Here is a 22532-nt window from a genome sequence, read left to right as displayed (position 1 = left end):
AAATGCTCAGAACCCACAAACATGATTATACGTCATAGACATAATTAGCCGTAACAAATGGCGAAAAGAATAACACAGCAACACAGAGGAATATTAGGATTGGTTTTACTAATAAAATACCCCATATACATTCCTCACATTTTAAAATACAGAGGCTTGCACTGTCGTCGCCAATTTGTAGTTGCCTTTAACATTGCAGTCTAAGAGAAAACACAGTAGAGTGATTAAAAGAATAAATAATTACCCTAATATGCAATAAACAAAATTCCAACAAACTGAGCATGTCAGATTCGGTCATGGAGGGAAAAGTGATTAAAAAAAAATATATATATCATGCTGATTGAGAATATGCAGCATAAAATAAACCGCAACAGTGTTAAGTAACGTCAGCTATGTGCGTGGTGTAGCTGTGTGCTAAATCAGCATAGCAGGCCAAACGTCATATTGAGTGGAGGGAGCCCGGAATCTTACAGCAAGAACAAAATAACTGCCTCACAAATTCAGTAAAAAAACGGCAAATGTGCAATTTAACAAAGCAAACAAACAATGAGAAACAGAAGAATCTCTTTACATTAAAACATCCAACAGGGACATGCGTATCAGTCTCGGTATGTGCCTGCGCTAACTGGCTTCTGAGGTCGAACGGCATGGCAGCCAGGCATGTGAGGCTCCAGCCGACACCCCCAGCCCCCCCAGAGAAGAACCCAGAGTGCGGCTAAATGCAGTAGAACCACAACTGAAAGCCAGCCATCCTAGGTGATGCTGGCGTGATGCAGTTTTAGCACTTGACAGCAAAGGCCACTGCAATGCTACCATGTTGCTAAGAGGCCTGCTAATCGGACCTTCTTGCGATGCCATGGAAGATAACTGGAGATAACTGTCAGCTCACCTGGACGACCCTAATTCCATGTATATATATATATAACTAATGAAGAAAAATGTCCACTTCTACGGCTGGATTTTAGCAAGTATCTCAATCGCATAGAATATTATTTATGTTAAGGCTTATGTTTAAGATTCTGGTACATAAAACGATGTTGTAGCTTCTGCTGTATTACCACAATTATGACCTTTGACGTGAACTTGAAACAGGTGAGGCATCAGGTCAATGCTAACAATTGCTACTTGTGTAACTTTCCCTCCTCGCTCACGATACAGAAAAAGTGATTTAAAATGGCGGGTTTTGGTGCCTGAATGTCCGACTATACCAATATCCCTAATTACAGCACACAGACGAGAACGTACCCTGGCATGTCTTTGTCAGTGTCAAACTCTAGATTTACCAATGCCACTTTCTCAGTGGAGATTTCTGACTTAATGTGTACACATTGCAGAAGCAATTCACCATAAGTACCATTTCTGAAGCTTAAAACAGTGGCTCTGGAACTGAACCCAAGACCATCTGCTGTTATTTACACAAAGTAGAATCCTGAGACAAAAGACTGAAGGAGTCATTCAGGTGAACGATTCGCACTTGACAGCTTTATCTGTACCTACGGCCAATGGGAGCTGGGTATGACAGCTTTTTCTCCAAGTATAGCCAATAGGAGCCGGATATGACGGCTTCCTCGGTAGGTCAGCCAATAAGACCCAGGCATGATGGCTTTCTCAGAAATTATAGCCAGGAATGATTGTTTTCTTCCCAAGTATAGCCAATACGAGCCGATATGACGGCTTTCTCGATAACTATGGCCAATAGGATCCGGGTATGACGGCTTTCTCGGTAAGTACAGCCAGTGCGAGCTGATTTTAATGGCTTTATTGGTAACTACAGCCAATGGTATGACGGCGCTCTGAACAGCTCGCGTTCTTAACCTTTCATCTGAGGGCAAACATTTCCCAAGATCAAAAGGGGGGAGGTGACCTGCGTGCATTTTTAAGGATTACCATAACCTCGCATGTCTTGCTGCTCTGCCCAGTGCAGGCCACGGACGGTGTCTCTCTGGGTTTCCCCAAACATCTACAGTGCTGTAAACAGTGCTAGAAGTGAACCAGTGGAGCTCAGTAGGTATAAATGTACATTTAGGATCTCGACGCTTTCTTACATCAACGCTACTGACATGCAATTGGACTTCCCCGCTCTGATCTGCCTACGCTGCTACAAACATGACATGCGACACAAATGGAGCAATTCACAACAGTCAAGAGACAGGGTATCGCTGGCCTGAGGACACCGTTACACCTAGTTAGAGTATATGCTGCACACACTGGCTGTAAACATCAGGTAACCAACAAAGAATCTTAGAACTGAGTCATTAGCTACCGGCTACGTTGGTGCGACTGGTGCAAGCTTATTTCTACTGCTACGTAACTAGAATTTAAGTCGCACCCAACTGGGAGTCTAAACGAGACAGAGAGAGACCACTAGATCTGGATAATCCTGGTCTGGCACTGTGTAAACATCGCTTTAAGCTCATTCTGCTGAGTTTCTTCAACGCTGTCTGGCTCCGGGCTCTTCTGGACCTTCGCCACCGCAAAGTTGATCCCTTGAGTCAGCCCGGCCTGTGTCAGGTTGGCCACTTGGGCCATCGAGCTCTTGATCTTGGCGAAAGGAGACGCCACACGGCTGCCTCCACCGTCAGCGGGGGAGGGCCCCGTGCTCCCCTCAGCATGGGAGCCCAGGCTCTTCTGGGAGGAACAAGATGCAGTGGACGATGGAGCTTGGATGGTTAGCAGGTTCGTGTTGGATGTAGAGGACTGGACGTCCAACTGAGATGGTCTGGAAATCTGGGTCGTGCTGGGTTGACCTCCTGCTTCCTCTTGAAGTTTACTGCTGAAAGGTTCCTGTGGGACCTGCCGAGGAACCCCTGTCACTTCCTCCTGTGCTTTAGTGACTTTACTCTGTGCATCATGGACAAACTGGTGGCAGTAGGCATCCATGGAACTCCCGAAGTCAATCAGGATGTCTTCTTCGGCTTCCAGCGCCAGTTCCGGAGATTGTTCGTCTTCAGCAGTCTCGCCCTGCTCTACCATCTGACCGTCGCAGGTGGTGATTCGGATAGCAGAAGGGATAGTCAGTTCTACGCTGCTGATCGACTGGGAGCGACTGGACAGGCGTGGTCTAGAGGCCACTATACCACAGCTGGGGAGCACATAGTCTACGTTCTCCAGGGAACCGGAGTGCGGTTGCTCATCAGAGTGGCAGGAGTCGGAGTCAGAGAGTTCCAGGTCGGACGTGTCAGAATGGTTCTTGAGACCCGCTGCCCCCAGGTTGCTGTCTGTCGTCTCCAGGCTGCTGTCGGACTTCCACAGGTTGACCTTCATGTTGGGCTTCAGGAAGTTAACCTTCACGTCCGGCTTTGGGAAGTTTCCCAGCTTCCCCAGTGGCTTGAAGTTACCGATGTTGACGGTAGACTTCGTCTGCTTCACCTTCTGGTTCAGCGAGGAGAACTTGTTCATGAGGAAGTTTTTCCCTTGGGCAAGACCGGAACTGCCGAAGACCTGGTCCGGGTTCCGTGATCCGATGCCGACGATACCTTCGTGAGGTTTACTGTGCCTCCTAAGGAACATTTCAGAAGCCAATGAACACATGAATTCCTGTCATGTGACACAACACAGACATTTCCCAAATGTTAGAGCAGCCTTTAAAAGAAGAGAATCTTCAGAGCAACACAAAGTCATGCGTTACTCCGAAAAGAAAAGCACCATAAATATTTAGGAAATATTCCTAGGTGCACAATGGAAAAGGGAAGGAGCTGAAGTGCTTTTCTGAGGAGCCACAGACTCAACAGGCATGTGGGAGCCAGTGACGTACCTCTCCAGCTTCTTCTCCACGACCTGGACGTCAAAGCCCAGGGCCTGCTTGGTGATGCGGAGCATCTCAGCTATACACTGCAAGGTGTCTGAGTGGCGACAGCCAAAAGCAGCCAGTCTTTATTACTGTACAAATATTCATGCAGTTTTCATCATTATTTTTTATTATCATAATCAACAGCTGCCACTGTCACCATCATATTCATCACCATCATCATCATCGTCGTCGTCGTCTTCAGCATCATCATCATCATCATTACCATCATCATCACAACCACCATCACCATCATCACCACCACCACTGTCATCATCATCATCACCACCACCACCATCACCATGATCATCGTGTTGTTTCCTGTAGCAGAAAAACCTGACTGTATTTTCAGCAGTTAGGTAGGATATATTACGACCTGCAGTACCTTTGCCATCGTCCTCGGGGCTGCGTGTCACTGCTCTCAGGGTGTGGAAATAGCCCGATGTGTCTCCATTCCTGTAATGAAGCCTCATGCAGCAGAACTTAGGCTTCCCAAAGAGGGTGGGCTCAGGACCTGCGAACAGGGCATAGCACACACAGGTGTCGCGTGTCAGCTCCCTGCCGCACATGTAAAAGGCACGTATGAAGCCCACGCTGCACGGCATCTGCTTATAGCATGACATGAAATAAAAGATGGCTGAATCGTTCCTGTTTGAAAGCGATTTGGGGCCTTTTCTGCTTCACAGCCATGAGCAGCTCCTCTGCACAGAGTACTAAGGACCCTCTGCTCTGCCGAATCGAATCCTCACCGATTTCAATCCTCTCCAAACCTTGCAGACTGAGACGCTGATACTGGTTGACTTTATCGGCCTCGTCATCGTAGCTGTAGCAAAAGAAAGCAATTTGAAGTGTAATTCAAACAATAATATTCCACATCTTGCATTTTTTATACACTTACTGGACTGTATGTGACTATTGTCTAAACAGTGAATGTATCTGTGGTATGTATGACAGCCATTAACAAAATCCCTGTGTGAGCATTATACTTGGCTGATGATGCTGGTTATGATTCTGATATGCAGGTCATCAGGCCTTGGAAGATATGACCCACATGGAAGAAGGCGCCCAGCGACCAAAGACACAAGCCCCTGCTTGAAGGTTCCTCTTAAGAAGAGCATGCTTGACTCACACGCGGCGGATGCCAACCCCCCCAAGAGACTCCACCTTCTCCTGAAACCCCCCCCAGATGGGACTCGGTCGGCTGGACTCACTAGGCCACATAGTACGCTGAGTTGGACAACAGGAGGAGAACGTCCACGTCTTTGTGAGTCGCGTCGATCAGGCTGTAGGAGGTGAGAGGTACACCATTCAGGATAAACGTGGCTCGACATTCCCTTGTTACACAGCAGTCCTTCAAGCAGTTAAATCATTAGGCTCAGAAATCAATGCATTACTAAAAGCTCACGGCCAAGTGCTAGCTGGGTCAGTTCTAAATGGGCAGCTGTTCCAGGCGATGCTTTAGTATTAGACACAGTGCTCTAGCCAGCGGAGGCGGGCACTAAGACCTGGGGTCGCAGTCGATGAGGGCCCAGCCCCCGTGGAACTTCTCGTCGTCGGGCAGGAGCAGCTGCATGTAGGTCTGCAGCAGCAGGCTGACCTGCTCCTGCTGGACCCTCTGGCGTGCCTTCTCCTTCTCCTCGTGCTCCTTCTCTTTGCTGAAGATGGAGTACAGGTCTTCTGTCACCGGTGTGCCCATCATCAGGTCTATAGAATGGATAATATATACGGTTTATTTATGTAGCAGAAACTCAGTCAGGATCTTCATAGCCATCATACCTTCAGAAGGTCCTGCCTACAAAACATGAAAATCAATGAAAAATCACTCCTGAGTCGGGGATTGGAAACTGCAAGCTTCCAGTCACAGGCTACGTTGGGTTCTAGACCACATGCTGTGGCCGTGGTTAATGCTGAATTCCATTTGAACTAAGAAGTCAGAAATTCTGAGTTCCCAGTCTGGAATGCCCCTGAAATCAGAATTGCGACTCAGAAAGTCAGAGGAATCTTTGCAACTTTGACCTCATAATTGAAGACTGCTGTACCCTTCATCAACAGAAGTGAAGAGTTTTAGTTATATAGTGTTTATTAGCATGCATGTCTTATTCATGTTTTATTAAATTGGTCACACACACAGTACTGTCCAACCTCCACTTGTGGACGTGTTGCTACAGTGCTTGTATGCACAAAATATCACATTGCATTGTTATTAACTGATATTGCTAACGATGGCTAACAGTGAACCTAGCTAGAACTGGGGATTTCTTGCTTAGCCGGATAATTTGTTGGATTTAACGTGCCTCGGAGCTACATGAAAGTGAACAAAGATAAAAGGGCATTTAAACTGGGGTAAATTAAACCTGGCAAGTGGTCAGGCTAAGCAAGAAACCTTGCTTTTTGAAACAGGTATTGCTAAATGGTTTTCAGACTTGCTGTACTGGAACGCGGTTAACTTGGGTGTGATGTCATTTCCAGCTACGACTTCCGACCTCTAAATGAGGTAAATGAAACACAGCATAAGGCCACCAAACTCTCACCAAACTGCTATGCCTCACCAATTACGGCCTGTCTGTAGGCGTCCCGGAAGCGGTTCAGGTAGTACCGGTTGGCTGAATTCACGCCATCCTTCATCACTCCAGCGAGCTTTCGCTCTCCTGTTCGGGTGAAATCCCCCTTGAAAATAAAATATGTATGAAATGAAAACAGACTTGCTTGATCCGGATAAAATCGTAAGCAAATGTACAGTCAAGTTATCAGAAATTCATAAGCGCTGTACAGGGGCGTAGCACGAAATTCTGGGCCCTATGCACAAACAGTGCCCATGCCCACCCCCCCCCCCCCAAAAAAAAAACAGCCTAATCACACAAGACTTCACTGGAATTTGGTTTTATTTGTAGAATGATTAAAAGCCATAACAGGAAATGTCTCCAAAGGTAGCCTAACATCATAGGCCTGCATGAAAATTGGACACACTTGCATTTGGCTATAGAGAACAGCTTTTTATCAAGTAGCCTATTTATTATTATTACATAAAAGAAAATGCCATTTCAGATTTCCACATTGACAAACTACTTTATTTATAATGAAAGATAAATGACTAGTGAGTCCAGTTTTGTTTTTCATTAAAAAAGGGCAAAAAGAAAACACTGAAAAATGGCAATGGGCAAAAAGCTAAACACAAACTTATATCCCAGTTAGTGCTCACTGGGATACGCGGAAGTGCGGCTGTTTAGAATGTGAATAGCGATCTTCACGCGAAGGCGGTACTACACGCCCCCCATGCAGGGAAAACAAAGAAAGGTGACATGGTTTACTTTTTGCCGATTTAATCTAATTTTAAAAACTTTAAATACCTTCGACAATGGAATTTTGAAAAGAAGACAGATTACAGATTTAGCCAGCGTTTTTTCCATGATTCTACACAAACATTTCAGCGAGATATAAACTGAAATAGACGAGAAAGATACGCGTCGTCGCCGACGATGCCGTGTAACCCAGGGGGTTAAGCAAACAAAAAAAAATACACTTATCTACAGTACATCATGTTAAGCTATGTGTAATTTCGCGGTGGTATTTAAGTTTTTAATAATCACAGTTCATTTAATGTAGGCTATTTGCTTTCACATTTGGGCTCACGTTTCTTGGGAAAAAAAGTTTCTAAGCAGTTGCTTTCCCTCATTTATTTTTTTGTTTCTTTCTTGCCTCTCTTTTCTTTTTTGAAAACCGGATTTAGCTTTCTTTAGCATCATCTTCCAACACGGATTTAGCTGTTTCATCAGAATGACCGCTAAATTAAATGCGCTAGTTAAAAAGCCCGGTGAAGACTATACCATTGCAAGGGGTGAGGGTGCTTGTCCTCAGGCACTGTAAGCTAGGACACAATTCAATCCGTCAACCGATTTATTTTCCCACAAAAATTAAATTTACATTAGATAGCAACATTTATTGTGATCTTTGAATAATATTAATATTTAAAGGAAAATAAAATTCCAGATTCCTTAGGGGCCCTCCCCCCACATGGGGCCCTGGTAATTCAGTCCCCTTTTTCCCCCCACTACGACGCCCCTGGCGCTGTAGACTTCACCACAACGTGTCAACATAAGGGTTTTTTTTATGGAAACTACTAAAATGTGTTTACGCAAAAAAGTATATTATTCTACCTTCTTGTGAAATGTTCAACTTCATGGTTCAAGTTCAGACAAGGCTGGTCAAAGCAGCAGGGGGTGTTACTGCACTCGTTCCCCAGGAACATGGACCTGGCCTACCTTGAGGGCCGCGGTGCCCGCGTACTGCCGGCTGATGGTGTCTCCATTGTTGGCCCACATCATCTGGTAGATGCGGTAACATCTGAGCGGCAGTGGCTGTTCTGGCGGCATCACGCCCAGCTTCTTCAGCTGCAGCGGGCGGAAGGGAGACAGACAGATGGGTGCAAGATTGGCACGAAGGACCAGGTCAGGTGAGTCACGAGGGCATGGGGTCTTTGGCATTTCAGGCCTGGACATGCGAATAAGGGTAAGGAGGAACGGTAATGAGGACGTGCTAACGAGGGTGACGAGGACACGGTAACGAGGACGTGCTAACGAGGTTAATGAGGACACAGTAATGAGAACACGCTAACGAGGGTAATGAGGAATGGTAATGAGGGCGCTAACGAGGGTAACGAGGACACGATAACAAGGATGCGCTAACAAGGGTAACGAGGATGTGCTAACGAGGGTAACGTAGACGCACTAACGAGGATGTGCTAACGAGGATGTGCTAACGTGGATGCACTAAGGAGGATGTGCTAACGAGGGTAACGTGGACACGCTAACGAGGATGTACCATCACAACTCACCTGCTGCTCCATAACGACCCGTGCGATGGCAGCCTGGACCACGTTGGTCCTGTCCAGGCAATCCATGCAGTTGACCCTGAAGATGCCCTGCTGGTGACAGATGACCCCGGCCTGGTCCACCCTATGAGCAGCAGGGGGTACAGCCTCAGATCTGATCTCTCTACAAAGGCACAGATGACACAGCAGAAACCCCACCCCTCCTCTGTTGGAGTTTAAGTGAAGCTACTTTGACTGAGTGAAAGTTGAGGGGTAATTAAATGAGACAGTCTGTGTCATGTGACTGTAGCCATGTGACAAGCCAATCGGGTTCCCCCAGGCAGAACCACGCCGGCAGAGAGATAGCCACTCACCAACACCACTTCATGTCTGTGATGATGTCACTGATGGCATCGGTGAGGGTCTGTACGTTCTCGAACTTCATTCCTCGGCTAGGGGACACAAGCAGGAATTATTGGGAAGACAACAGTCTGCACTGGGATTTAAGGGATGGGGGGTGGTGTCTGATGGAGGGTCAGGGTCAGGGTTAGGGTTAGGGTTAGGGTTAGAAGGTTAGCATTATGACTAATTCACCCCCCCCGATTCAGTAAACGGACAGCTGTAGAAAGTGTCGGTGGTGTGGGACACAGCATCTTCTCAGCACATGAATAAATTCATTACGGAAACGTAAAAGTACACCCCAGGATCAGTTTGCACACAGACACCGCCCCCTAACCCCCCCCACCCCCCACCCCACCCCCCCGAGAAATATTTCACAATTTATCAGACCCAAGTCGGTTAATGTTGCAGTTTTGGCTCGCCGAAATCGTACAGTGCTGGCTTGTGTAAGGGATTACATCACACAAAGGAGGGCGGATGGAGAGGGGGGGTGGAGTTCCCATGGAGTTACTGGTGTCCTTACCAGTGTTCATGGAAGTCAAATGAAACGTAAGTGAGGCTTGAATTGTTGTAGAGCAGAACCTGCTTCAGATAAGCATCTCCAATCAGCTTCTCCCTCCCGGTTTGGTCCACCAAATTAATGATCACCTGTTCCACAAGAGGAGAGATCTTGAATTACACACACACAAAAAAAGTACAAAAATTATTAAGACACTACTGCACGTATTCCCATCCACAAACAATATCCTGTTTGGTCAATTATGATTTCTCATTTACGAAAAACTCCTGAATTATTGTAGCCATTAAAACGATACACTGATTTTAATATAATGCTATAAACCAAAAGCTTTGTGTACTAGTGAACACGTGCTTGTGAGCATAGCCCTTTCACTGTGTAAGCATTTTTCCTGAAATTCATGCCAAACTGTGTATGAGCTGTAATTAAGGCCCCGATGGAGCTGATGCTGCGATCCGTCACATGGAGTCCCACAGCCAATCAGCCGCCTGATGTCTCCTTGCCCAGGAGGTGTCGTCCGTCTCACCTGCTTCTTGTAGGTCTTTAACTGCTCTTCAAAGTGAGCCACAAAGCAGGGGGCAGTTTCTTTCTCACCTGCAACACAGGGGGAAACGGAATTCAGAATCGGCCTGTGCTGCCCTCTGGCAGTTTCCCCTCCTCTCTTGTGCCGACGGTCTATTTTTAAGTCTCTCGCCTTTGTCCAGACGTGGTCGGGGGTTGTAGCGGTAGCCGACCTGGCTCCAGTAGACGGGCACAGAGCCACGGGTCTGAACAAAGGACAGGGTGTGGTTATGGACGTGGATCAGTTGCTCTGTCTCCACGTAGTTGGCCACGTTGCCATCATCATCCACGCCGCGTCGCTTGTAGCGCATGCCTATAGACGTGGGAGACACAACACAGCACGGCCACTCACATTATCACCAGCATGATGAATAAACATTCACATTATTCACATTTAACAGTGATGTCGGGTCAGGAAGTTTAACAAATAGCACACAGGTTATCAGCTCCTCGATGCTTCATTAGAATCTGCAGTTCAGCCAATAAGACTAACAGTAGGGGGTGTGGCCACACCTCCAACCATCACCATGACCTGAGTGATGAGGTCACATCCCCTGACTGACACAGGATCATAACCCTTATCCCCAGAGTCATCTGACCCATACCTGCACGATGCCGACTCCGCCGGGAAATGATAGCTACGGTGAAGCGGGGGTAGATATCATCAATGCACGTCGCCTCCTGCTGGGGAGACTCAGGACTGCTCCTGTCCTCCTCCACTGTCTCGTTATAGTTCACCACCAGCTCCTCTACCTGCACAAAGCCCTGGATGATGGGAGTCACCCAGAAGTCCACCTGTGGCACCTGATGGAGACCCACACCAAGGAAATGACATGGAGCAAACTTTCTTGTAGATGTTGGGAAACAGATAAGCAGCAGGGGGTGCTGTAGAGCAGGGGAGTTAGGAAGTGACAGGGGCCATAAACAATTTTAAACATAATATTATATTGGATTATCATTAAAATTACATTAAAATGTCATTTCACATTTACAAATAATTTTACAAATGTTCGAAGTCAGTGTGAATCCCAGTAAGTGAGTAAAAGGCTGAAGTTAAAATCTGCTTATCAGAAAAGAAAATTAAGGCTACAAAAGGGATTCGTGAGGGAGTGAGAGAGGGTGACAATTGCTTCTCTCAGTTTCTCAGCAAAATGTCCGTTTACATACGCTAGTTTTTGTCTAAACTCCTCAATGTGATGTAAATAAATCGGTTATTTCTAATTCTATAGTTAATGTTAAATAATTTACTAGTCCAACAAATAATTCCCTGATAAAATGCGCTTGCTAGCTTATCATCATCTCCACATAAAAAAGGGTTCACAGTTTGCTTCTTCATTCGAAATTTAACTTGAACTTAGAGGAAGCTAACAGTCCAAGTTCACTTTGTAAATCAGCTCTGCCCCGGTGTGTCATACAGCAATCCTGACACAGCCCAGCACAGTCATAGCCCGGCACTGTCACAGCCCGGCACAGTCACAGCCCGGCACAGTCACAGCCCGGCACAGTCACCGCCTGGCAGGTGCTTCCACTTCACAGAAAATCATTTCTGCATAAGCAATGACAATGCAACTGCAGGGTCAAGCTTACTGATGTGAACACAGCAGCTCCCAGACTCTCCCCATGTCTCCCCCAGCACGTCTATCACCTTAAATTATCTCCCTCATGCCCTCAGTGGTAATTCCTGCTGCAATTTGCAATTTGATATTTTGCATGGTTATCGTGTATATTGCATATTCTTACATCCATCCATGTGTGATTCTGCATTTAATGTCTGTGTCTGTGCATATTTCTGCTTTACTGCTGCTAAACGCCATTTGTACAAAGTGACGATAAAGATTTGGCTGTTATTCTAATGAAGAATTTAAGAACAGGGTCTGCTGTCAGGTCACAAATACTGACAAAACCTCATCAAAAGCTACTTTAGACCAAAACAAAACTCTTTCAGTTCCCCTTTGTGGACAGTAACACCTCACCTAGTCCACCACACAGGCTGCATATCTATGCAGAGCAGATCCTGAAGTCAGCATGCAGGCTGCAGATATCTGCTAAAAAACCCAAAGCAAGTCCGAAATGGCAGCCGAAACACGTCATCTGAAGTACGCAGCCAAGAATGTCACTTCTGTGGAGTTTCTGTACAGACACGTTCATCGGGGGAAGCTTCTCGCTTCAGTCCCATACACAAGCTTTAGCACGTCCAGGGCCACGGTGGCAGGAATGCAGCAAGGAATCAGCCTTAAACCCTGCACCCTCCATCTGTGCTCAGAGCGGCCTGGAGCCCGTCCCCGGCAGCACAGGGCACAAACGCGCACAGTCACACAGTTTGTGTAATTCAGAGACGCCAATTAGCCTGGCTGCACATGGAGAACTCCAAGGAAACATGCCGTACATGGGGAGAACACACACACACACACACACACACACACACACACACACACACACACGATTCGAACCCCCAACCTTGCAGGCTCTGCAAAGAGCCACTGTCTCACTGTCCCACAAGCTGATTTCCAGCTCACTGCATAAGCTGCGGATGTGCTGGGGTTCCGTACACAGTTCAGTGTGGGGCACCAGCAGACGACTCCCGAAACGAGACTGTCAGACACTGGGAATGCGAGTCAGAAGTCATGGAGGAGATGAGACTATGAGTAACTGCTCACTCTACACCTCTACTGCTGGACCAGAGACGCCACTCTGAGCACAGAGAGTCAGCTGGGAGTGTCTCATCAATAAAGAATGAAGCCCCTATGACCATTAATTATTAGCACACTGAAAGGTCAATTCATCACAAAAGAGCTGGAAACAGTGGAAAAGTTTCCAGAAGAAACTCACCTGGAGATCAATGACTTCCTGAATCATGTGCTTGTTCCAGAAAAAACGATCGTCCACCTTGACAGGAAGGAACAAGCAAGCAGATCAGAAAGGACTTCAGAGGCGACATGCACTTTCAGCGCAGCGGATGAATCACCCGCTCACGATGACCGCTTTCACTTCCACTTTTCCGGAACGACCCGTCCTCACCCGCTGCCAGAGCGGCGGCGGCACCTCCGGCTTCCCGACACCCCCCTGCCTCTGGACTGCGTTCGTGAGGTCATACGTCATGCTGTAGAAGAAGGAGTCGGAGTCCATGAATATCTTGAAGAACTCGTCCAGCAGACGTTTCTCCAGACGCTCCTTCTCCTTGTTCTCCTTGACCTGCGGCAGAAGCACAGGTTACAGGTCCATTGGCTTCGTCAAGTGGCGGCATAGGGGGTCGTCGGACGCGAGGAGGAGGATGTAACTTGGGCAGGAGGCTGCAGGTCACAGAGAAACATCTACCACCAAGCCCTCATCACTTCCAAGGCATTTTTTGGGACAAACGCCTAAACCTGTAGTTATTCTCTTGCAAGCCTTTCTGCTATTGGTAGTATGACAACAAGGTATCAGCACAGGGTACAGTGGGCAGCAAGACAACTGGCCAAGAAAGTGTGTGTGGGGGGGTCACTATCTACCATTGTAAACAAACAAAATGATTAGCCAAACAATGTCACAGAAACATACCTGGTATGCATTAATGACAACCTGCACAAGTCAACCAGAGCCAGGTATGAGTAACTAGGGAAACGCGATTGGTGAAGGTGACCAGGTGACGGCTAGTACCAACACCGACTTATCATCAGCAGATAAAAAGGCTGAAGGAGTCATGTGAATATATCAATGAACCCCTGTTGTACCCCAACACTGTTGAATTCTCAAATATGATTGGTCAGAGGGGCTTTGAGCTCTGGTGAAGTGCCTGCCCCACACACATCTGACCCGCAACACGTTTTCATTTTAGACGAGGAAGGACACGATCGCCACACTCTGGTGTGGAGTTTCCGGACAGTTACCTTCTTCTTCATGGGCACGGCGACGTTGGACTTGATTTGGTTCAGAGTCTTCATCAAGAACTTGGGCTCGTCCGGGGACTGCACTATTTTCTCTGGCTTGTTGATGCCGAAATGATGCTTCTTGCACAACTGAAAGAGACACCAATGAACATTGTCAGGAAATCATCAAAGGCTGTATCAAGGTGGAGCTGGACAGCAGAAGAGGACGTGGTTTCAGGCCCGTTTACAGTCATTTACCAAGTCTCCAGGCGATGCAGAAATAGTACTGCACAAGAGCTGGAAAAGCCACATTACACTGAGGAACATGACTGTTCCTCAGACCCAGACACACCCAGCCACACCCAGCCACACCCAGCCACACCCAGCCACACCCAGCCACACCCAGCCACACCCAGACACTCACTCCCCGACAGACCAGGCACTGCTTCAGATGCCTCGCTGGTCCTGCACGAAGCACTTAGTCCTACTGATGCACATGCATGTGGTTGTGAGCTGGTGTGCACTGTGGCTTTCAGGTTCTTGCTTCTCTTATCTCGCTGATCGCAGATGCGACCGCTGCACCGAGTCACGCAGCCCTCCTTGAGCAAGGCCCTTAACCCCAACCACTCCAGGGACTGTCGGAGCCTGGATTTCACTTTGGATGAAAGCATAAATAGCTAAATAAATCGAATATACATGCAGTCCAGCCTGACTGCCTATACATGTCATCTGTAGGCAGGACCTTCACATGCTATTTCCTTGCTCCCCAGGATATCTTAGCTCCTCTCTAAGGCGGCTACTGGCAGGCGGAGCCAGCAGAGGAAGTGCGATTAGCGCATTAGCATCACCACCGCCCTAATGGGACCAGCGGCTCACAGAGGGCGCCAATGCCTGTGACATAGTCACAGGAAGTGAACGTTGCTATGGCATCCACAACAGGAACATGACGAACTGTTCCAGGGAAAGCGGATGAGAGATTCCACATGTTGTTCAGAAGAGACGTCCGCTTGGGCAACACCCAGCAGAGGACTGCAGCCACAACAACTAGTCTGATGTTTGCATTAATGGTCCATCCAGCCTCCCTCTCATTCTATCCACAGGCAGAAGGCACAGAGCACCTGACGGTTGGTGCCGCCACTCACCTCCAGCTCCAGGTCCTGTGGCTCGTCCTCCGAGAGCGGCACCACGGCGATCTTGGTAATCTTGTACACTTCATGGTTTCCAGGGAGCTTCCCGACCAGCGCCTTCTGCCGGATGAGCACCAGGCCCAGCGGGAGATCTGGAAAGCAGGGTGAAGACACGAGGCGTGAGCCAGAGAGCGCCGGGGCGGGACAGAGAAACTATTTGAGAAATTTTTCACTAAGGAAGCAACTGCTGCTGTCATTCAGAATGGGAATGTATCCATCTTTCAAGGTAATGGACCCTTAAATCGTTACTTTTTGCCTGGAATTGGAGCTTCTGGTCTATGCAGATATGATCTCATCTGATATATCTGCAAGTGAACAGCAGGTGTGCATTTCCAAACATGTCGTAAACACGGGGGGGGGGGGGGGAATTCAGGGGGGATCCCTTCTGAATGGTGAGCTGAAGGCAAAAGTACTTCAGGATCAGGAAACGTGTGAGAGTGAATGAAGAGGCCTGAACACACCTGGGGTCACGTGACGACGGCTCACCTGACAGACAGATAAACACCAGCTGTCATTTTCAAAGGCCTGCTGCTTATGTCTGAGATAATGTGCGATCAAACCCACCGCACAGCCCTACTAGAAACCTGCACAATGTTACAGCATATTTACTTATTTATTCATTATTGTCTTGTGTGTCTGACTTTGTCATGTTCTGCACAAAAGCCTCTTTTAAAACCTTGGATGCACGTTATTTCATTTCTCTGTCCGCCTTCACATTGCAAGTTTGACTTGACTCATGTCACTGTTAGAGTGACAGAATCAGGAAGGGCCTTCTGGGTGTCATCTGGAAGTCAGAGACGCTGAATTACAGGGATGACTGGGGGTCCCAGTGCCTGCACCAGCTGTCTGTCAGTTCTCTGTCACCATTTCTCAAATGGTTTCTCACACAGTGGAATGGGAACTGAGAGCCTGAACCTCTGCTCAGATCTGCTGGGGAGCTGCTGTGGTTAGTCACAGGAGAACTGGCAAGATTACAGACACACACAGGTAATGCACAGGGTACACACACGGGTACACGCACATATAAATACACACAGACACACAGGTAATGCACAGGGTACACGCACACATAAATACACACAGACACACACTGGTAATGCACAGGGTACACGCATGGGTACACGCACACATAAATACACACAGACACAGGTAATGCACAGGGTACACGCACGGGTACACGCACACATAAATACACACAGACACACACAGGTAATGCACAGGGTACACACACGGGTACACGCACACATAAATACACACAGACACACACAGGTAATGCACAGGGTACACGCACGGGTACACGCACACATAAATACACACAGACACACACAGGTAATGCACAGTGTACATGCACGGGTACACGCACACATAAATACACACAGACACACACAGGTAATGCACAGGGTACACGCACACATAAATACACACAGACACACACACACAGGTATTGCACAGGGTACATGCACGGGTACACGCACACATAAATACACACAGACACACACAGGTAATGCACAGGGTACACGCACACATAAATACACACAGACACACACACACAGGTATTGCACAGGGTACACGCACACATAAATACACACAGACACACACACACAGGTAATGCACAGGGTACACGCACGGGTACACGCACACATAAATACACACAGACACACACAGGTAATGCACAGGGTACACACACGGGTACACGCACACATAAATACACACAGACACACACAGGTAATGCACAGGGTACACGCACGGGTACACGCACACATAAATACACACAGACACACACAGGTAATGCACAGGGTACATGCACGGGTACACGCACACATAAATACACACAGACACACACAGGTAATGCACAGGGTACACGCACACATAAATACACACAGACACACACACACAGGTATTGCACAGGGTACATGCACGGGTACACGCACACATAAATACACACAGACACACACAGGTAATGCACAGGGTACACGCACACATAAATACACACAGACACACAGACACAGGTATTGCACAGGGTACACGCACACATAAATACACACAGACACACACACACAGGTAATGCACAGGGTACACGCACGGGTACATGCACACATAAATACACACAGACACACACAGGTAATGCACAGGGTACACACACGGGTACACGCACACATAAATACACACAGACACACACTGGTAATGCACAGGGTACACGCACGGGTACACGCACACATAAATACACACAGACACACACAGGTAATGCACAGGGTACATGCACGGGTACACGCACACATAAATACACACAGACACACACAGGTAATGCACAGGGTACACACACACATAAATACACACAGACACACACACACAGGTATTGCACAGGGTACACGCACACATAAATACACACAGACACACACACACAGGTAATGCACAGGGTACACGCACGGGTACATGCACACATAAATACACATGCACAAATTCACACACAGATTCACGTAAACAAATACACACACTAATGCACACACACACACGCACACACAGAGTCCGGCTCAGTCATAACCAGCAGGCAGCTCAGCCGGGCCCCGCGGTCTGGATCACATGCGCAGGGATACACAGGCAATGCGGCCGGAGCCTTACCGGCGTGCAGCTGGATCTTGCCGATGATGCCCTCTGCCAGGCCCAGGCAGACCGGGTTCCAGGCCAGCAGCAGGTCGGTGGCTGCCAATGGGAAGCAGATCGAGAGGCATGTCACTCTGAGGGGGGGTGGGCAGCACATTACAAACAGGCACGGCCATGTCTGCACCGCAAGACGGGCACGTGCACGTCAGCTGTGCAGCCCTGTGTCTCTCACCATCTTATCTATAGCAGCACATACCATCCCGCATGCCGCGTTGACTGTGCTTCAGGCGCACAGACAACCCCGCGCAGCGCAGCCCCCCGGCAGCCAGAAAAGCAAATATCCATCACGACACAAACATACAAAGTTCACACTACATGGTTAATACTACAGCGTTTACACTTCAGCCACCCAACACCCCCGTCATGGCAGTTTATTCCACCACCAGCACACCTGGTTCAGCACTAGACCGTACTAACTGTGCAGGAATGTGGGGGGGGGGGGTGCAAAAAATGAAAATGCTGCATGCCGGTGTTAATAATTAACTCAGGGCACATCTAAAATTCATGATATAACTACATTTCACCTAAAATGTCCACCCATCTTTAATAATATTAGGCTGACCTTGTATTCATAAAGAATAAACGCTACTTAAATACATAAGATGTAACATTTTTGCCCCTTTGAGGCAAAAAGTTTAACAGATGAAGAGTATAAGCAGATTGGACATAAACTGTAAACAGGCTGTGCTGAACTAGAAACCATGCTAATCTGTCTCCAAGAAATTCAATAATAATGATGATGATGATGATGATGATGATGATGATGATGGACAGGCATAAGAAGACCCACAACAATTCTCAAGGGATTTGAGAGGATCTGCTAACGTGTGCAGTGGCCATGTGAGAGAGGCAGCACAAAGCCAAGCGCAGGCTGGCCATCGGGGGCGTCTCTGTGTGCAGTGGCGGACACAGCCAGCCAGAGCCCGGTCTCACTGCTATCCGTGCACGAGTCGGGCCGCCAGCCACAAAACACCGATCAATTATTAAGGGCGGCCAGCGTCTCTCCACAGCCAACGGAAAGAGCCGTGGGGAAGCAGGGAACACACACCTCTGACAGCTCGGGGGGGGGACTCGGGGGGACACAAACAGAGAAATGATAATGAAACACACACGTCTTACAGCTCGGGTGGGGGACACACAGATAGAAATAATAATGGAGCACACGTCTTATAGCTCAGGGGTCTGGGGACACACACACACACACACACACAGAGAAATAGTAATGAAAGTTATGAAACACACACCTCTTACAGATATTTGTATCGGAATGGGGACAGACTGAAAGAACCAAACAGAACAGAACGGAAAATAAATACTAATGAAAGAGAAAAATCAGGTTAAGTCTTAAAGAGCAAACAAGGATTAACAGATCTTATTGTGAGCAGTCAGTGCAAAGCAGTCACTCCTGACTACACAGAAATCAGAGACCGTCTGCAGAAACCACCACAGAATCTAAAACAGTAAAAAACTAAATATTTCAGAAAATACCATATACTTGCAGTTGAGATAATATATTAAGTATCATCAAAGAAACATTAATGATGGACTGGACTATGTGAAACACCAGAACTTCCACAGAGCTACATTCTCATTATATGGGCGACTCACTAATGTTGACAACAGAGAGATGGGGAATCTGACGTCGGCCACTCTGCCTTATATACTTCGAGTCATGAGGTGTCAAAACTCGTGTCACGACAATTAGCTCCGCCGCTGTCACTGCGTCTCTGCCGCTAAATCCCTCCCGGGCCGAGGACGGAGGACGGAGGACGGAGGAGAAAGCGCGGTCAGTCCTGAAAATGAGGGAGGGAGAGAAAAGCCTCCCTGAGCCAGCACACAATAAACAACAGATTGTTAGTGTTGTAAATGAACGCGGTGCGTTCAGTGACTGACCCTCATTTACAGATCCATATTAACTCGCCCCAGCTGGATCACACACTCGCACACACAGCAGCTCAGCTTGGGCGATGCTTCTCTTTGGCTTGCATGAGCGGCTACATTGGTCTGTTTCTATCTGCATCCCCCATCCTGCCCACCTTTGGGTGCCCCCTGATGTGACCCCACCCCGAGAGAGCCAAGGGCCCAATGGACATGTGACTATTCTGCCGACAGGGTTCGAGCCGGTGACCTTCTGGTCTCAGGCACCGAGGCCTAACCCGCAGCGCGCGCACACACACACACACAAACACACACACACACACACACACACACCGCCCCCCTTAGAGAAGCTTAAGCCCGGAAACATGAGATCCAGACCCGTCTGAGTAAGGCTCTCGTTCAGCACAAAAGGGCTGGTAACCCTATGAGGACCATCACCTTCATCACCTTCATACCTTCAGCGGTGGTTCTCCTGCCGTTCACAGGCAAGACCCACAGCAAGCCAGCTCTCTGGATGCTAACAGGATTCACAACAAAGGCAAACACCTGCAGATCCTGGGGAGCTGGATCTACTGCTTTAGGGAAGCTGCACACTCAGGTACAGCTGAGTGAGGCATATGACATAAGGAACACTTCACCCAGAACACGGGAGTTTGTAGAATTGTACATTAATTCCCAAAAGAGATCCTGCCGTCGCTCATCTCTCTCCATCATCATCCGGATACCATCAAGAGATGCTTCATTCACGTGTGACTAACGTGGCTTTGAGCAACTAATGCTGAGTTTGGGTTTAATTTAATTTGAACCATGTTAGTACTGACGGTGAGTCAACCCCACCAACTGTAAGCTAAAACGTAAGCATAACAAAACAGACAAGCTAAATATCATGTAGTGACTGGAAGTATTGAAAGAAAATCGGATGTACGGTGACTAACTAAAGCGATACAGAGCAAACCCTACATTCTGTAACAGAACTGAAACTGGTTTGATGAGCACCTCGGAGTACACACACACACAGACACAGATACACACACATATATTTCCCACGCTTTCTCTTCTATATCCGGCAAACCTTTTTAGAGATGTGATCACAACTTCCAGCGTAAACCTCTTAAATATAAAAAGACAATGAATGATTAACGCGAACCAGATTGGAAACATCGCATCGCAAATCGCAATAATATGACCGTATTACATAAAGGGCCATTAACTCCCGCTGTGCTTCCCAAACTCATGGATCATTCCCATTAAGGAGACTGATCCCTGGTGAATGTAACCGCCGGCCGGGTTTCCGTAAATAAGCTGCCGCGCGTTCAGTTACAATGTTGCCAAGCCCCGGACGGGATCTGTAACATTTATAAAGGCGGAATGACACGGCGAACGGCAGGGATCTGTAACATTTATAAAAGGCAAGGTGACAACGCCATCGGCAGCTAGAGCATCGTCTATGAAGCCGTCTCCAGAAAGTGGGACACGGCATCAATGCCACCTCGCAGGCAGATGACAGGCGGCCGCGGAGGGGACGCGGCCAGAGAGACACCCTCCCTTCCACCCTTCTCCGCTTCCCAGGCGGCGCCGATGCTCCAGACCCAGTCTGCCTTTGGGGCTGCTTTTCCGGGACTGCCCGTATTACTCACCGGGTCTGACCTCCATCTTTCCATCCTTCCTGCTGCACCACAGAGCCGTGTCTCCCTTTTGTAGGATATAGTGATCTTTGGCTTGAAACAGCTCCATTTCCACCGTAAACGATTACAGCATGTGGAAAAAAACAGCCGGACCAGAAGACGCTCGACTCAGTCCTCCATGTTCCCCGGCGCGTTGAACACTTTAACGGCGTGGTTTTGTTGTGTATGCCGCTCACAGGCCGACGCCGGCGGAGCCCGGAGCGAGTAGGGGGACCGGGGACGAGCCGCGCAGTTCCTGCTGCTCTCCTTCCTGACAGCTCCTCATTCCTCGGTCCTCCGAGTCGTTTCCTGCGGGGGGGGCGGGTGTCACGTGACGCTGCTGTGGTCATGTGACTCGCACCTCTCCAAAGGCTTCCGCCCGGTATAACATGGGTGGGGGTGTTTATACAGGGTAATGGCGCAAATGTGTACTGCTGTGCCACCCCGCATGGGTGTATTTCTGTTCGTTTTTGTGTATTTTTGTGTCTTTCTGTACACAATTATTGCTCTCATAAACCCAGTAAAGCAAACAGGATGAAGTGTAATGAACCGTTGACTTATAGGAGGGATTTGAAATGGTGAATGGTACAACTTCATCAGGAAAGAGCAAAGTCTGTCTGCTGCCTTCTAACAATACACTGCATCTACTTAGAAATCTGCTCATTTACCATGACTTAATGAGAACAACATACACCGATCAGCCATATCATTAAAACCACCTGCCTATAAGACCCCCTACTGCCGCCTAAACAGCTCTGACCCGCTGAGGCCTGGTCTCCACGAGTCCTCTGAAGGGGTCCTGTGGTATCTGGCACCCAGACGTTAGCAGCAGATCCTTTATGTCCTGTAAGCTGTGAGGTGGAGCCTCCATGGATCAGACTTGTTTGTCCAGCACGTTCCACAGATGCTGCATCGATTTGTGGAGTATTAATCAGGAAATGGCTACATTTTAATGCTCCATACAAAACTCTTGTTTCATGTTTTGGCACCTTGTGGTATCCGATTAATCGAAGTTTTGCTGCTTCCACAAAGGGCTTTTGTCTAAGACCCGCGTGACCTAGGTAAACTAACCGCTTTAACTCGGCTGTACTTGTCAGTCGTCCAAGAGCCGCAGCAGGTTTCCAAATATGGGTGCGAGTCTCATGAGGAGATGGGAGCTGCGCCTTCCTCCCGTCAACCCGAAAGCTCGCCGCTCACGCTCACTGGAAGCTGAGTAAGCTCAGCTT

The 22532-nt window shown here is 48.1% G+C and overlaps 1 protein-coding gene across 5 annotated transcripts; it reads right to left on the bottom strand.

Annotated features, from left to right (window-relative positions):
* Positions 1 to 89: 89 nt before the first annotated feature.
* On the bottom strand, positions 90 to 22086 carry inpp5f (inositol polyphosphate-5-phosphatase F). Of its 5 annotated transcripts, none has more exons than XM_023833682.2 (21): positions 22067 to 22086; positions 21280 to 21615; positions 17723 to 17803; positions 15059 to 15195; positions 13938 to 14066; positions 13090 to 13263; positions 12901 to 12957; positions 10677 to 10875; positions 10205 to 10384; positions 10037 to 10104; positions 9517 to 9641; positions 8969 to 9046; positions 8619 to 8739; positions 8047 to 8175; positions 6337 to 6454; positions 5293 to 5491; positions 4999 to 5070; positions 4537 to 4610; positions 4173 to 4301; positions 3755 to 3842; positions 90 to 3499 (listed from the first exon to the last, which is right to left on the bottom strand). In XM_023833682.2, exons 2-21 carry the CDS (start codon positions 21374 to 21376, stop codon positions 2365 to 2367), a joined length of 3390 nt encoding a protein of 1129 aa, XP_023689450.1. In that variant the 5' UTR covers positions 21377 to 21615; positions 22067 to 22086; the 3' UTR covers positions 90 to 2364. The 5 variants fall into 5 exon arrangements, with proteins under 5 accessions (XP_023689450.1, XP_072565473.1, XP_023689451.1 ...); XM_072709372.1 differs by lacking the exon at positions 22067 to 22086 and adding an exon at positions 19009 to 19042 and having other exon boundaries at positions 21280 to 21678; XM_023833683.2 differs by lacking the exon at positions 22067 to 22086 and having other exon boundaries at positions 21280 to 21677.
* Positions 22087 to 22532: the final 446 nt, after the last annotated feature.

This window comes from Paramormyrops kingsleyae, chromosome 3, assembly GCF_048594095.1.
Source record: "Paramormyrops kingsleyae isolate MSU_618 chromosome 3, PKINGS_0.4, whole genome shotgun sequence".
Lineage (NCBI taxonomy): Eukaryota > Metazoa > Chordata > Actinopteri > Osteoglossiformes > Mormyridae > Paramormyrops > Paramormyrops kingsleyae.
Note: the sequence above shows the minus strand (reverse complement) of the source record. Positions and strands in the feature narration are given on the sequence as shown.

What these genes read in the sequence shown, in the direction of transcription:
- inpp5f (XM_023833682.2), bottom strand. Translation starts at nt 21,376, where the DNA reads ATGGAGCTGTTTCAAGCCAAAGATCACTATATCCTACAAAAGGGAGAC. An exon ending in CACAGGACCTGGAGCTGGAG is followed by an intron (nt 14,067 to 15,058) that starts GTGAGTGGCGGC and finishes TGTCTCTTTCAG; the next exon opens with TTGTGCAAGAAGCATCATTT. An exon ending in GGGTCGTTATGGAGCAGCAG is followed by an intron (nt 8,176 to 8,618) that starts GTGAGTTGTGAT and finishes CGCCCGCTGCAG; the next exon opens with CTGAAGAAGCTGGGCGTGAT.